Consider the following 15,269-nt stretch of genomic DNA (forward strand, 5'->3'; position numbering starts at 1 on the left):
TGATGATGATGATGATGAGATGATGATGATGATGATGATGATGATGATGATGATGATGATGATGATGATGATGATGATGATGATGATGATGATGATGATGATGATGATGATGATGATGATGATGATGATGATGATGATGATGATGATGATGATGATGATGATGATGATGATGATGATGATGATGATGATGATGATGATGATGGTTGCTCGTTGACAGGTTGCTCGAAACGGCGATATAACAAACGGAACGCGTTTCACCGCATTGGGGCTTCACATTAGCGATGCAAATGCTACTGCTGGCTTATTAAAAGCTTCCGGGAGCGCGCAACTTAACACCGCACCGATTCACAACGTCTGGCTGACATTTCTGCAAAACAGAGTTCACCACCACCACCTGTTTGCCATGAAACTTTCTGTCGGGGAGTGTTTGGAATGGGGTTAAGCTTCATGGTTCAAGAAGAAAGCGAGTGCAACAGGTGGAAAATTATGCGCACGCTGTGTCAAAATGAATTTCCCTGCTTGTGTTGTGGCTGTTGCTGTCTATTACTCATGTTGTCAAGGTGTAGTTCACTTCGTAGCCTGACGAATAGACTGATTTTACAGATTTTTCACGCAACGGTCCTGTGCTCTGGCGGTCCACTCAGCCCAATAGATAGAGCAGCTTAGCCCAAACAGTCGAAGGAGTAGATTGTAGTTGAAGATTTATTATCAGTTTTATCGTTGAACGGTGAAGTTAACCTTCTGTTGACGAATTAAAATTGCTTCGAGTTTTGATGAAAGATTCTCCGTCCATATGACGATCACTCAAAAGGAATTGGGCTGAGCGCTTCTTTAACTGATCTTTAACTTTAACTGAGTAGTTCAACCAACTGGAAACAGCAAAGACCAATCCAATTATCCAATTATGCTGTCTTCAGGAGGGAGTAGTAACTGATCTCTACAAAGTTCAGAAAATGCTGCAGAAAATGAGAAAATTTAGTTTCAAAAATCAGTTTGCCTTAAGGCAGCTCAGCATAATGTTTCTTGAATGTAGAATTTTCTCTATTGAGTAATCTGCTGTAGTTTTTTCACATCACTGTCTGAAGTCTAGCTTTTTTATTTTTGTTAGTCAGTATTGTTTAATCAGTTGATTGTTTTGTTTTCTCTCTCTCTCTCCTTATTATCGCTTTCTTGTTAACTATTGTTTTGTAACGCCAATTGCTAATTTGAAACCATTTATCAGGTGCCTTCTGAACACCTATTCCACATCTTACACCTGATCAAAAGAGAAGCAATTAAATTAGCACTTTACTCGATAAACCGCAAGCCACACCTTCTTTCCCATCTTGTAGTATCGAAACCAACCATTCTCACCTATCCGATCATCCCAACTGACCGATGTCTGTGTGTTTTAGCACGTGCGCGCAGATTGTTTACAACGCGGGGCCATACTTTCCGGCCCGCCACAAGAAAGGAAGATGAAATTTGCGCTTTGATGAAAAAGCAAGTGCAAGCGTGCCCCCACAAAAAAAAAACACATTTACGATATTTTTAAAGTACAATATTAAGGGTAAAGGTGAGAAAAGCTTGCATAACTATTCTTCCCTTGTCAGCGCACTGTCAGTCGCCTGCAACTGACAGGTGTATTGTTTCTGACGCTGTTTTCCACATCGGCCGTACTAATTATAGCAGTGCTAACGTGATTGACACTATAGTACGCATTCTTGATTGATGGATGTACTAGTACATCGTCTGGTGGGGAGGGGGCGACGTTTCGCCCGCCAGCGTCGTGTAGTGCCAACCAAGCAAAACCGAAAACGATCAGCCTCACGACACGAAATAATGACCAGAAATTAAACTGCCAACCAGCTGCTGAATCCGTTGGTGAATCATTCCGGCCGCTTGGAGCTGGTGGCCAACACCAACATGTGTAGAACAGGCAACCCAGGGAGAGGGAAATCGCGCGCGGGCTAGAATACGGCGTATTTTTAAACTGAGCTACGGAGGCAGGGCCACGGTCGAGATGGGAGTGTGGGTATGGGGGGGGGGAGGTGGTGGGTACCAGTACACGCACACACAACACAAGCACTACTTTTCGAGCTTCGGATGGAAAATTCCATACAACCGCGCAAGTTTTTTTTATACCGCCGGGGGATGCAAAATATTCCACCCCAAGGAAATTTTTTCCGCGCGAGGAGCAGAAGAATTGCTTCTCTGCGTGGAAGATTCCCAGGGCCGGGAATTTGCTTTTTAATCTCACTTTTACGTGACCCATTGTAGTTATCAGTTTTTGAAATTCTATTTAAAGTTTTATGAAGCCAGCGGCGAACCAGACACGCTGCAATTGACGGGGTAGTAGTAAATACGGCCCATAAATCGACTGTTCACCTGGCCCCCCCCACCCGGTACACGTAGGTGGGCTTTGGACTCGTTGGTTTGCTAGCTCTCATTACAAACCACGGTCCGGCACAGACACACACACGGAGAGGCAGCTCATAATGAGCTCAGCCCCGATGGCCCCCCCGGGTCCGAAGTAATGGCGCCACTAGCTGGGGGGGAAGATGAAGGGTGCCCCTTCTGCATGACACTGCAACGCATGCAACGTTGTCGCAACACTTTGTCGCTATTTTTAGCACTCACAAACCCCCCCCCCCCCCCTTTCGTTCTATGACTGTGTTCGCCTGTCTGTGTGACGTTGAAGACGATGTGCGGCTGGTGGTGGTGGTAGCGGTCAAGACGTCGCCACCATAACTGATCCGCCTGACCTCGAATGTGGATCATCTGGAGGCGCATAACAGCTACCCCGTTTGCAAGGGCAGCAATCAAAATTCGTTAGCACGGAATTCCACACTGGAACCGTGCGTTTGCCGGATGTGTGTCAGTGGGTAAACGGAGTCGGTAAGATGACCCTGGACGGGGGGGAACGTGCGTGACTTTCTACGCAGTACTTGCGCTGGACGGGAGTTGGGTTTTGTGTGGCATGCAGCGTGTATCATTTCAAACACCTCTCACGCCTGAAACGATACACTAACCGTAATGATAGCAATGCACAAATACCAGTTATGCCGTAATCAGGTGACAATTTGTTGATTGTATAACTGGGGGGGCCGGAAACGTTTGAAGGATCCTTCGAACCAGGAACACCGATGAGACGCAGATAACCTAACCCCGGAAACCTGATTTAACCGGTGACACAATGAGGTGCCGACAACAGCCACGGTAAACACTTTTATTAGGCATTTATTTTGGTGTTTACAGTCGGCGATGGAACACGTTATCTCCGGCAGGAATCCTGCTCGGTCGAAGTATTACGCTTTTTAATTCAAAAAATGTTTGTAAGCATTCATATATGGAAGCGCGAGCAAACACTCTGTAAGCTCAATTAGGAATGTTGTTAAACAAATATTAATTGCTGCACGTGGTCTTAGTCGGGAAGAGAGGCTTATCAAGGAAAGATCAAACGCTATGCTTATCGCCAGTCAAAAGTCAGTCTGAACAGCAATATTGACGTTAAGATGAGGGGGTTTATACTTCAAGCTAGGAATTCTGTTCTGAATTTAGAAGGGCTGATCACGAGATGGGGGCGGTCAGGTGACCGGTGCGTTATACGTCGTCTTCAAAGGTTCAAATCCCATCCAGAGCGCCTCCCGGTACACAGGGCAAGGTAAGGCTGACTACCCTGCTACGGCTAAAATCAAGTCACAGAAAGCCAGAAATGGCAGGACGAGACCATTTGAGGTTGTAGTGACAAGGGAAAAGAAGATCATGATAGGAGAATAATCCTCGAAATACATTCATTCCTCTTCGTGGTCCGAACTCGGTCCTAAACCGAATATAATGGTCCGTGGATCGAATCTCAGAGGGAAATTGGAGGAATAATTGTCCATTTTTTTACACCGCGAACCGGATAACTATTTATCGGAACGGACTGATCGATAGGCCAATTATCCTCTTCAAAGCTTGTTCCCGGTTGCTTACCGGTTGCTTCCCCTATAATATAGCCTTGGCAGGTGTCATACGAGGCGCGGGGCTGGACAAAGACATCCGTGGCACGATTCTCTATCGGTCTCTCCAATTTCTTGGCTTGAGACCGCACGAAATGTGAGATCTATCGCACACTGATTCGCCCGGTGATCCTATATGGCCATACGAGTCTAGGACTATCCGAGCGGAGGATGCAAACGCTCTGGGGATGTTCGTGTTCGAGCGACACATCCTCCGAACCATCTTTGGCGGTGTGTTCGAGCATGGAGTGTGGAGGAGAAGGATGAACCACGAGCTTGCTGAGCTATACGGCGAACCGGACATCTTGACGGTGGCGAAGACCGGCAGGATACGATGGCTGGGGCATGTGATGAGGATGCCGGACTCATGCCCCGCCAAGAAGGGAATTCGTTAGCGACCCTCAGTTCGGCACGAGGCGTCGGGGAGCGAGCGCGAGTTCGTTGGCTGGATCAGGTGAAGGGAGACCTGTCGGAGATCGGGAGCCTACACGGATCGAGTTTCGAAAGAGTAGGCCAACTTGATGATGATGATGACCGGTTGCTACCCACTCGATAAGACCTACTCCGATTTGTGGGTCTCGTGTTTGACATTGCTGTTTGACATATCAGCGCGCCAGTTGAATAAATAAACAAGCAAACATGTAAACATCGATCAACCGATCAAAGGAGCATGGTTCCCATGATAGCATTTTCAATTTACAAGTTACAGTACGAAGTGTGCCCGTACCATCATCTGGCCGTTGACAAACAAACCCAAACCCAGCAAGGCCGGCCAAGAACTCGCACCGATAACACCCCGATAGGGAGTACACACGAAAGGAATGCCGCCCTTCGCCACGGATATCGGCAATTGTTTACGGTTTATTTTTAACCAAAAAAACTTTGAATGGAACATTCCTCCACTCTGGCTTATCTGCTGTGCTCCACACTGGATGTTGTTTACGGTTTGGTCGGAGCTGCCAGGGACGCGATCCAGCGTACTTTCTTGCACGTGATGTGGCGTAAGCTGTTGTACACGAACCGAGTGATGAATCAACCGGTAGGATTGATGCACCCGCGAAGGCGAACGTTCCAGAGCGGATGGGGCTGGATGGGAAGATCTGCCGAATGACGCAGACGCATTGAGCCGTTTTGCGTATCATCTCCATCCCATTTCGCGGGGTCACCACACAATTGATCACAATTGATATCGTTTATGTTTAGACCATTAGTGGCCCGACGCCGGTGGGGACACCCCACATAATCCCCCCCCCCCCCCCCCCCTACCAGAGCCAAGGCGGAAAAGGGCGACATCATGCAAACGGGCGATCGTCACGTTAATTTGTGTCCATTCTTGCGTCGTTTCGCACACAATCACAATTGGAAGAAGCGACCGGGCACGCTGGTGACGACGATCGTGCGCCGGTTCAATTAACCGGGCGGGCAAGAGCGGATCGATCGATCGTCAATTGGTGTGTCGCCACCACCGGTTTGATTGAAACTGGTTTGCTGGCGAAAGTACCGTCGCAACCGTAACGAAGGCGTTTTGCCATTGAGCTTGAAATGGCCGATTGCATCCTTAGAGCATTGGTACTGCGCTCCACACCAACCGTACTGCGTCGTAGTTTTCGGGCCGTGATTCGGGACCAAACAAAAAAATGCGGTCTGAGTGTTTTTGCAGGTGACGGCGAAACATACAAAATCAATTCGCCCATTTGCGTGGCGCTTATCGCGCGGTCAAATAAATCATAACTCCCACCGGTTCAGGTGGGATTTAATCTAAGCTTATATTGCGATGTCTTATCACGGCCACAAACAGACGCGTAAATCAGACGATTCTTCACAGTCGGACCTAATAGCTGTCTGCCCTAATCCTGCTTCCGATGAAAGGCAGCCCACAAAACTCCGGATAATCCTTGCCTTTCCCCGTAATGTTTATTATTATCTTCATTTGCTTTTGCATCTCATGGCATCATGGTGGAAAAAGCGGTTCAAAGCGGTAAGCGACATTTACTCCGAACGGAAGCTCCCGCAAAGACGTCATCTTCCTATTTTTCGTTCGCCGTTGGAATTTAGTCTGGATGCCTGCTTCTTATCATCATAATTACCGACCATTGCATCATGATTGTGTATTGTTTGGTGTGTTCGTTCCCACCAGCGCGACCATGTCCACCCAGGATGACAAATGGGAGCGATGTTTGCTTGTACGCTTTGCATTAGAGCCCTGAGCGGACACCGGCGGAACTGTTTGGATTGCAAGGTTGAAGTGGGTGGGGGTGGTTGCAAAAACGCTAACCTACTCACCATCCCGCCATGATTCATTCACGCTCACGCTAGCGTACGTGCGATAAGGATCTTCTGTCCCAGGGCTGTCGCAATGTGTTTTTTTTTTCGGTTGCAATAATGGATGCATCGCAAAGGACTGATTGAAATGCGGCACTTCGCGGGGCAGCTTTATGACTTTATTTGTACCAGATCGGTAACGCACCAGCCACTCAGCCACACAAGCGGCGCCATCCGGGTGTACCGGCCATTCCACAGTACTGGGTGGATCCGGTAAGGAGGATCTAACTCCGCCACCCCATCCTGGCCCTTGGGCAATTAATTGCCGCTAGCCGAACAAAATCAACGCGTTGTGCAAAACCCTCCGATTGCAGGGATCGTGTAATGTTATGAAATATGCATCCTCCCAAGCGGCTATAGCTTCTAGAAGTCGGTGTGCCGACCGACCATCGCACGACCGTCATACACGTGTCCGGAGTGCACGGTGAGCACGGGATGAACTCGGAATCGGTACTTGTTGCACGAGTGGCGGCACTGGCGAACGGTGCGGAATTCACCGCACGGGAACTGCAGCTACAGTTGCATTTTTCCCCGCTTTTTCTCCCTTCCCCCTCAATCAAAGATCGTATGACTGTGAGGGAAACTGTAGCCGGGTCGGGGTTAGTTAGCTCGCCTCTTCTTATTTTCCGAACTGAACCGGTTCGATGGACATACTGTTTACTAAGCACTTACGTGGAACGATAAGGCGAACCCCGGTGGCGAAAGGGGTTTGAAGGGCCGGGGAACGGTGGTGGGTCGTGTTTTATCGTTCTGGCTCGACACGTACGCGGTTTTTGCAACGATGTCCCCAACGCGGCTGCTTGTGGTGGTGCTTATGGAAAATTTCCACCATGACAATGGAGTCGGTACAGTACAGAGTTAAGAGTGCTCATTCCCAACCGGTTGTAGCGGTATACTCCTCAAACTAGGTATTATAAACGCATTTAGCTGTCGTACTAAAATGAGACATTTATAGGGACTCATAAAAGCTCCATAAAGTCGCAATTAATCGTATGTCACAAGCATGATTCGGCTAGTAGTGAGTTGCAGCCGATACTCGTACTTGCGTCAGAGTGTATTCGCTTCCTCCATCTTGTGTTTGCCGAGTCATCTCAGACAGATCGATGACTGGGCCGACCGATGCAGAAATGCACTACTGACGTTAGTGCAGCAAACCACAAACCGGTTCTAGCTAGTTACGTGAGCCGCTTAAGCGATAAATCGTGTCCGGACCACGGTGGTGTGGAGCACCTTCTGGGCAGATTTCTTCTCATCGGCTGCTGAATAGCGAACTCTGCCGTTAAGAATGGAATTCCCTAGAGTTCGCGTGGGTTCGGGTTTGCTCGGGGAACCGGTCTAGCCGATAGTAAAAAGAACCGATTCGAGCCGGTTCCAGACGAACGATGACTCCATTTTGCATTAGCTTAAGTAGACCGTTAGATGATCGGCCATGTTGAAGATAACGCGTTGTAAGGGTGTCCTCAAGAGGCGTCTATTATTTGCTTGAAAAGCTTCTACTCAAAGGAAGGAGCATTGTGCAATCGGCTCCATCGTACCTCCGCACAGCTGTACAGCTTGCAAACACGATTAGGGCAAACAAAAGTGCAGTGTCAACACGTTTCGCCGTCCGTTGCGCAATCGTGGTGTTGGTCACTTCGGTCACTCCGTTTCTGCAGCCGTTCGGGTAGCTCAAGCAGCCCATGCAAAACCACCTTCCTGTTGCGTCACGCACGCCACACTGGCGAATTGAACATGCCTGTCCCATTCGAGCGTGTGTCCCAGGAAGTGTCTGTCCGGTGCAATACAATCTCTAAACCCTTTCCCGTGATCGTGTCAAGAGGAAGCATCTGATAGATCGCTGGAAAGCCGGCGAATAGTATCGCGAACGGTAAACCTTCGCCAAGGAATGAGGAATTCCCATCCTCCCACTTGGCTTACCTTGGAAGCGAAAGGCCTAAAGGAGGAGTGGGGTAGGCGAAAGGTTTCATCTCGTGCTCGCATAAACTTCCGCCATTTCATAAATATTTACAGGCCCGATCGGTGTGACAACCACGCTGCTGGTGTGGAGACATTTTAATTGCACTCTCACACACACACACACGCACGGCACTGCGGGGCTTCACGTGGGTGGCCGGGGTTTGTGTCTTTCCGGCTTGATCGGTAGCCGGCATTGCTACCGCCGGGTTGTCGTCCTTGACTCGTGAGAATTTTACATGCGCACACCCCACACACCACCGCTTAAATCGACTGGCGCCGGCTCGATCGAGAGAGTCTGTGACGGACGGACAATGGTTTCAGGCCGATAGTGTGCACACTCTTGCTCTTTTTCGTTGTTGTTGTTGTTGCTTTCGTTGCTCGATGGCAGCCGAGCACATGGTTGGGTGTCACCAGTGCAATCACCACGACAACCGTAATTGCAAACCGTCGATCAGATGCATGTATCGTGCCGCGCTTTGTTGGTAACGGGCTGGACCTTGTGTTGCACCAAAAGTTCGTTGCTTTTGGGGAATTGCTTTAGTGGAGAGAGTGAAGTTGCTTTAGTGAAGACGCCAAAATTGCAAAAACTTCATATTAAAGGAATTGGATGCCAAAGCTACAAACCCTCAAAGTTGCTAGCTACTCGGCTAGTCCGATTGCTTGGATTGGCAATTTTTACACACGCACTTTCCGGTACACCCACCTAATACTCCTCAAGAGGGGTCAGTTCGTATTGCGTTCACTAGCCCCCGGCGTAGGGAGACATCTCGCGTGCTGACGCCAATAGCAACCGCAGCTCGCGCCCGATCAATCCGAGACCCATTGCAGTGCGAAAGCTTTGCGCAAATGCGGAACAATTACGCACGCAATAGTATCGAAATTACCGGTCTAATGTGGTATACTGTGTGTACGTCAATGGCGTGGGTGTGACCACAGTTACGTTACTATCACAGCCTTTTGTGATCACGACCCGGCCATCGAGATCCACCCAAAAACCAAACCGACCAATTGTTGCGCATTGTGACAGTTGATTTAGCTTGCGAAGTTGTTGTTAAACAGGGGCTAAAAATAGGCCGCGCAAAACCATTCCTGGCTGGCCACTGCATGCCACTACGGGTCGCGTTGGCGTCCGGCCGGCGATGAAGGTGCGGTTCGATCCGGTGTCCGGGGGTTTTTTGGTTTGTTTTGCACCTCTCTCGTGCGACATTTCCCCAGTGTGTCGGTGTGTGTGTGTGTGTGTCTTGCACCAAGGGCCAAGCCGTGCCATATGTAAAAATAAGCACCAGCACTTACCCCATAACACGGACACAGTGGCGACAGGGTCCTCGATTTTATGACATCCTCTTTCTCAGGCTGTGGATGGAAGGAATCCGGGGACAAGGAGGATGATGGACGAGAGCAGATCGTTCGATGGGTTTGTTGACTTCCCGAGTCAACACAATGGTCACAATGATGGAGGCTGGCAGGGCAGATTGACGTCGCTGCACTAAGAATGTCTGCCGCTGTGATCTTCGGACGGGGTTGTTTCTGTACAATAATTTACATCGTAAAACAAATGCTCGTTTTAGTCGACAGCTTGCAAGATCGCTGCAACGAGACAATGCCATCGCTAGGAAACACTGGCTATTTAATGGAGAAACACCTTACTGCATCGGGTGTCACCTGAAAAAAGAAACAAGACTACACAAGGACATCCACATATACGCTTAGTAGTAGATCATTCTCTGGAGATTCGTTTTTCTTGCCCTGCCCAGCGGCAACGCGGACAAGGATGAGTATATGGACCGATCGTTTTGCTTTTTCTACCTTTGCTTGCCTGCCTTCATGTAGGTCAATGTAAAAGCAATTGCATCTGGATGCAACGCATGTTCCGCGATCGGTTTTCCAATGTCAGGGTTTTGGTGCCTTTTTTGCCCCATTGTCCACATCCTCCGACACATCCGGAACAACGTTAATAACGGAGCTCTGTCAGCTCCGATGTCTTGTGTTGCAGGGGCGAGAGAAACACAGAGAGCCAAACGCATTCTGGTGTCTAGGGGGACAGGCCACGAGGGCGGCACATGTCTCACACTAGGTAGGTGATATAACACACGGCCACACGAGAAGTATCGTGCAAGCGTACGCACGAGCTCTTGCCAGCGTATGCCTTCTGCCGCAAACCAACAGCAAAGATCGTGAGCCAAACCAAACCTACCGCCCGCCCCGGTGTAACGGGTTGCTCATCTTGAGGGATGAGTATTTGTAGCACGGCTTGACATTGGAGCCAAACCGCCCCAAACCCCAGGCAAGTGAAATAGCTTTGTTTACGACGAATTGCCGTCTTCCCACGCCGTCGACCACGGTGGTTAAAAATACATCCTGCTGCGATTTCACGCATGATCATCCGAATGCATGCGATCTTGTTTGGTGGCGATCTAAATAATATCGTCGCTCTGCTGATCGGCGGAATCACGTTTTGCGGTTCGAGGTTGGTGATTGGGCGGGAGCGGCATAGGACCGCGACCACTTACGTTACACCGTTAAGCTAACCAGATAAAGTCGGATTTTACCGGCTAGTGGAAGGGATGGTTGTCAAAGGTGTACTTTGTTGGTGTTGTTGCGCCAACTGGTGAAGAGATGGCGCGTCCGTTCTCGCATCTACCCCTAGAGGACTGGGAAACTGGGAATGTTTTCCCACGCGCCTCAGTATTTGTTGCAGGTCAGGGAAGGTGGGAAGGTATTAGTCAGCGTTCGGTTATAAGTTTCCACGCAAAATACTTGTTGTACTTTGAAGATATTTAAGGTTTTAATAAATGGGTGATGGTGAACATTTTCGCTTCCATCAACGAATATATGATTGATGAGTGTGTTGCAACAAAAGAAGACGGAAAAGTGGGAATTGCTTTCACACAGCACCAGACACCAGACAAGGTGCGTCGTGCGTCAATGCATACGCAAGCTGACTGTTACAATCCAATCGTATCCAAATATGGTATGGTCTGATGTCCTTCCTGCAATTATTAAGCTTTGATAGGGATTCGTTTAGCTTAGCTGTTCAAAAGAGCTCCCACGAGAGATTTATGTGCTAAATGGGAAATTCTAGAGATTTAATCATATTTGTGCTTAAAAACAAACCTTACAGTCATTTTAAATTTAATGTAATGATTCAGTTAAAATCCTGTTAAAAAAATTCCTTTTTTTAATATGTTATCTTTCGTATTAACCCATCACGTGCAACGTCCAATTTAAATAAACAGCCAATGTCGACTTTATACACACATATGTCGACCTCGTCTCAAATGTGTATATCAACCTTGAAGTCTGTCCAACCATCCGGCTGACAGTTCAAACGTCACAATCGAATTTTCATCTGACGTTTGGCCCGCTAGCTTGCATCTCGGGGCATTGAAGAAAACGCGTGGAAAACTCTCTTTTCTTTAGTATTTTATTTATTTAACCACGTTGCGGTACAAAGTGCTTCGTTGCCGTATCTAAAATGGAGTAAAGCAACCGAAAGCGGGTACAGGAAAGGCGAGCGCCACACGACAATTTGTCCCCCCTGTTGTCGCGTATGTCGCGTGCTAGAGTTTACGCCAAAGGGAAAGCATAGGAAAAGGACCACCCACGGACGGAAAGAAAATGGGCGCGAACTTGCTGGTGCTGGTCGGTACGATCGTAGTGCCGGTGGTTGTGATCTGCTTCGTGTGTATCGTGACGTTCGTGAATCTGTACTTAAACGTTAGGTAGGCGTTAGGCAATTAGCCTTTTCCATCGTCGCATGGTGTTTTGTTTACATTGGATGTAATCTGTTTTTTTACTCTCAATGTAGGAGACGCTTCCCGGCGAAAGTAAATTGCTGGTTTTGTAATCATGACACGCGCGTACCGTACGACCAGTCCAATTCGTTCGTTTGTCCGGCGTGCAAGCAGTACAACGGGTTTACGGCGGACGGCGACTACAATCGGGAGATACCGGAACAGTATCAGCAGCGGCTAAACAGCTATCACTATCACCACCCATCGAACGTCACGGACGACGATAAGTGGGACAGCTCGTCGGTCGTTCGGTCGTCCACCGGCAATGGGCGAATGCTGACCAGCAACGGGCTCTGTTTCGGCTGCAATCGTAACCAGGAGTTGAAAATACATCAGCTCGCGTCGTTCGTGCCGGAAGATGAGGACAATTACGATGCGGAAGTAGAGGAGTACCGGTAGGCGACGAAATGCACCAGATTTGCGTGGCTTTTTTCTCGCTCTCTCTCTCTTAACACATTTCTTCCTTTTGCCCCCCACAGCAAACAGCTGGAACAGGCGTACAAGCTTTGCGGAAGATGTGAACGCATCCTCAAGCGCACGCTGAACGAAGTAAAGCGGAACATACTCGGCTCGAAGCTGGCACAGATCGGCAGTAAAAGCATGGACGTGCTCGATATGCATATACGTGCGTCCGGCAAGCAGCAAGCCCATCTGAAGCGGGTCCGCTGGGCACGGGTGTGCGTATGGGCCATAACGGCGCTGCTGCTGGTGAAGCTACAGCAAGACTTTGCCGACTCGCAATGGACCGTGGCCGATTTGATACTGCTCTGTCCAGCACCGTTGCTTTCCGGCATTACGGTGCTACTTTCGTACGCACTTGCCATGCGCGAACTGTTTTACCAGCAGTTTGATAAGCTCCTGGCGGAACCGAACGTGCAGCAAACGACGGATCGCATTGAAGCGATTGGGTATGACATATTTCTCCAGTACGTTCCGCGATCGGTGGTGCAAACCACGGCCCAGTACTACGAGACCATATCGGGGCAAGTTCCACACGAAAGCCACCCCTCCTTACTGCTGATCGTAGCGATTGCAGCGCTGTCAGCACTGCTAGCTTCCATCGGCAGCCAGCGGACCATTGTCAAGCAATCGCTCATCGTGACACTGTGTCTCGTCGATTGTGCGCTAAAGTACGCACAGGTAAAGGATGCATCGTTAGCGGCGCTGCTGCTCACCACCGGTGCGCTGGCACTATCGCTCAGCAGCATCGGGCAGCGGCTTGTGAAGAGCGATGTGCCCGCCGGTAATCTGAACTCTAGCTTTCACAAAATCTACTCCCAGCAGTGCAAGGAGAGTGATTATGCCGACGCAAGTAATGACGGCGCGGATCAGAGCGCGTCGTGGTCGTTCCGAACGGATCAAGCTGCCCTTGGCGGCAACGGCAACAAGAGCCCACCAGTGTGCCGTCGACCCGCGACACGTGATCTGTGTTGCGATGTTAGCGGGAAATCGCTCGATACGACAAAATCGGGCAGTCCTTCCGCTTTTTCGCTTTCGCCAACGAATCCCTTCCTGATGGGCGATGACTCTCCTCCGCTGGGATTTAACAAAATAAGTGGCTCCTTGTTCAACGTCGCTGCTGCCGGTGGGAATGAGTTGGGCGGCGATAAACGAGCTTCATTCAATAGCAAACACATCACACCGAATGGTTCGGCGCATTCGCTACTGAAAACACCTTCCTTCTCGGTGGATAACTTTCAAACGGTGGCGCACGGTCTTGCGCACCGGCGACAGAATCCACGTCGATCGGGTCCAGCCACAATGGGTGCCGGGAGTCAGCGTAACCAGTTTCGCTACTCGATGAGCACAATCAATCAGGAGGCGGTGGAGGACGACGATCTACAGTCGCCACTGATCGAGGAAGATATCGATCGGCTGTCGATCAGTGGACGCGTTTCGCTGAACGTATCCGGCAGTGTGCTAGGTGGTTCTCGCATGTCTCTCGCTGGCAGCGCGAGCTTGAATCCGTTTGCAAAAAAGTCACATCCCGAACCGGAGTACGACGAGCTGGGGGTAATGCGACCATCGTCACTGCTCCATCACCGTGCCCGCATCTTCCGTGCGCCGGAACCATCGTCTAAGGGCTTCGCAAAAGACATCCTGTGGACGGCAGGCAGCGGACAGCTAACGCACATGTCCCGCACTTCATCGCAAAGCTCCGGCTTCGAGTCACAGACCGGAACGACGCGCCGTAACACACCGACCGAAGTGGACATCGGTGCGGAAGGATCGCACTACACCGGCGGTTCGATGGCGCGCAGCGAACAACCCTCGCCGGTTCCATCGTCCGCATCCGTGTTCGAGTGGAACCACCGTGCCACCAATACCTCGCAACGGCGCTCGCTGTTTAGCGAGCAAAACCTTTTCAACACTGCCCAGCAACTGCAGCCGCAAGCCCCCCTAGACGGCGGCAAAACTGCACCAACCCTCCAACCGACGCCCTTTGCGTCGGAAGGTGCAGGACTGTTTTTCTCGCCCAAGCTTGCCCGTACATCGTCGGCCGCCATCAGCGGGGGATCGATTTCGTCGTCAACACTTACCGCTCGGCACATCTTCCCGCCCCAACAATCACAAACACCATCCTACTATCATCATCAGTTTAACAGCCATACACCGCCTGCCGTCGGAATGGGAGGAACGGGAGGAACACCCTTCGGCGGCAGCACCACTGCCAGTAAAGCACCGTCGACGGCTTCGCTAGCCGGCACCAGCTTCCATACCTCAACCAACAAACCGACTGCCAGCAGCAGCGGCCGAGCAAGTCTGCTGAACGTTAGCAAATTCACAAACGAACTTTAGCAACGGAACAACACTGCCCACTGCCTAAACCCGGACACAGACCAGAGCACGCTCATTCTTACGTTAAGTAGATAGGTCAAAAGTATATTGGTGTGCTGTAAACACCGACGAGTGATTGTAAAGGTTATACGTTTCGCTTTTGTGTTTTTTTTTGTATTGCAATTTTTACATGGAATATAATAATACTCACTAAAAAGGTGAAAATAGGTGGTGTTTTGTGGGATTTTTTTGGTCCTTGGTCGGACATGAGAAATCGACAATCGCATACCGGGGACAGGTGTTCCCATACCATCTTTATCACGACGAACTTCTTGGCCCAACGACCTCTTGTGGTCTTGTTTGCCATTTCTGGCTTACTACACTCATTGATAGCCCATAGTTGGATGGTCAGTCCTCACTAAGGGGGTACACGGTC

At 49.8% G+C, this 15,269-nt stretch overlaps 1 protein-coding gene across 1 annotated transcript; it reads left to right on the plus strand.

Moving 5' to 3' along the window:
• Positions 1 to 11,596: 11,596 nt before the first annotated feature.
• On the plus strand, positions 11,597 to 15,058 carry LOC118505507. The gene is made up of 3 exons (XM_036041392.1): positions 11,597 to 11,983; positions 12,070 to 12,450; positions 12,535 to 15,058. Exons 1-3 carry the CDS (start codon positions 11,880 to 11,882, stop codon positions 14,852 to 14,854), a joined length of 2,805 nt encoding a protein of 934 aa, XP_035897285.1. The 5' UTR covers positions 11,597 to 11,879; the 3' UTR covers positions 14,855 to 15,058.
• Positions 15,059 to 15,269: the final 211 nt, after the last annotated feature.

Source organism: Anopheles stephensi, chromosome 2 (assembly GCF_013141755.1).
Source record: "Anopheles stephensi strain Indian chromosome 2, UCI_ANSTEP_V1.0, whole genome shotgun sequence".
In the NCBI taxonomy this organism is placed as follows: Eukaryota; Metazoa; Arthropoda; class Insecta; order Diptera; family Culicidae; genus Anopheles; species Anopheles stephensi.

Excerpts from the sequence above, each read along its gene's own strand:
- LOC118505507 (XM_036041392.1), top strand. The coding sequence starts at position 11,880 with ATGGGCGCGAACTTGCTGGTGCTGGTCGGTACGATCGTAGTGCCGGTG. Across the intron at positions 11,984-12,069 it reads AATCTGTACTTAAACGTTAG|GAGACGCTTCCCGGCGAAAG; the intron begins GTAGGCGTTAGG and ends CTCTCAATGTAG. Across the intron at positions 12,451-12,534 it reads GCGGAAGTAGAGGAGTACCG|CAAACAGCTGGAACAGGCGT; the intron begins GTAGGCGACGAA and ends TGCCCCCCACAG.